The sequence below is a fragment of the Arachis ipaensis genome, chromosome B04 (genome assembly GCF_000816755.2).
Source record: "Arachis ipaensis cultivar K30076 chromosome B04, Araip1.1, whole genome shotgun sequence".
In the NCBI taxonomy this organism is placed as follows: domain Eukaryota; kingdom Viridiplantae; phylum Streptophyta; class Magnoliopsida; order Fabales; family Fabaceae; genus Arachis; species Arachis ipaensis.
The window spans coordinates 121,367,631-121,369,052 of NC_029788.2; the positions used below are offsets into that span (position 1 = coordinate 121,367,631).

The window sequence follows — 1,422 nt, forward strand, 5'->3', positions numbered from 1 at the left end:
AGAAAGCCCCGAGAATCGGATCTTGGTTGCTGAGCATGGAGGAATACCACCATTGATACAAATCTTATCTTATCCGGATTCAAAGATTCAAGAACATGCTGTGACAGCATTGTTGAATCTTTCCATTGATGAGAAGAACAAGAGGCTAATATCAAAAGAAGGTGCTATTCCAGCAATCATAGAAGTTTTGGAGAATGGAAGCATTGTTGCTAAGGAAAATTCAGCAGCATGTTTGTTTAGTCTCTCAATGCTTGATGAGAACAAAGAACTTGTGGGATTGTCAAATGGGATTCCACCATTGGTGAAACTTTTGAGGAATGGAACAGTTAGAGGGAAAAAAGATGCTATTACAGCACTCTTTAATTTGTCCCTTAACCATGCAAATAAAAGTCGGGCAATTAGTGCTGGTATTGTCGCACCTTTGCTTCAGTTGCTTAAAGACACAAAAACGAACATGATTGACGAGGCGCTGTCCATTCTGTTACTCCTCTCCTCGATTTCCGAGGGGAGGCAGGAGATTGGACAACTGTCATTTATCGAGACACTTGTTGAGTTCATTAAGGATGGGACCCCCAAGAACAAGGAGTGTGCTGCTTCTGTGCTCCTGGAGTTGTGTACAAATAACTACTCTTATATACTTGCAGCACTTCAGTATGGAGTTTATGAGCATTTGATTCAGATCAAAGGGAGTGGAACAAATAGAGCACAGAGGAAAGCAAATGCTCTCTTAGATCTTATAAGTAGGAGTGAGCAAATTTAGTTTCATCTTTGCTTCTCCATTATTGTAGGTTTTTTTTCCCCTTTAATCATTGTAAAATTGTAAATTAATTAACCAACTATTGCCACTTATTTTGATGTACAAAAATATACTTGTTTGATAGTTATACTTTTCTCCTAAATTAGTTTAGGAAAATTATATTGTAAATTAAAGAATTATGTGCATATGAGTATATTTGTAAAGTATTATGTTGTTATTCATGAATGATTAGGAGGCTTATGTTACGTCTTAATGTTGTTCTTCTTTCTAGTATACTGTTATATTATTGTTGAGAAAAAATTATATATTGAAGCTATGTTGTATTGTCGTTGAGGTATTTATATAATTATATGTAAGTAATTCACTAATTCTAGACGAATTAACTGTGGGATTTAAAATACATTATCTTACAGATGCATTCTCTTGTTAATTATCAGGGCTATGTTTTGGTTTCTGCATTCTTCTAGGCAAAATTTGTTGAGTGTTTGTGGCTAAGGCATTATCTTACACTTTGAATTCTGGTGATACTTGTAACCATGATATGTAACAAATCATTTGATTCTTTCACGTCAATCAAAGCAAGAACATACTTCCGGAGGATTTCATGTCGATTAACACTCAAAGGATCGGTCTATTCGCTTGGTACATGCATGATTTGTGGTTTC

The 1,422-nt window shown here is 35.4% G+C and overlaps 1 protein-coding gene across 1 annotated transcript in view; it reads left to right on the top strand.

Moving 5' to 3' along the window:
* The window catches only part of LOC107638076 (U-box domain-containing protein 15), a 3,272-nt gene extending 2,347 nt beyond the window's left edge, over positions 1-925 (top strand). The window contains exon 4 of the mRNA XM_016341250.2: positions 1-925. This exon is cut by the window's left edge and continues 257 nt beyond it. Coding sequence (XP_016196736.1) covers positions 1-760 — 760 coding nt within the window. The 3' untranslated portion in view covers positions 761-925.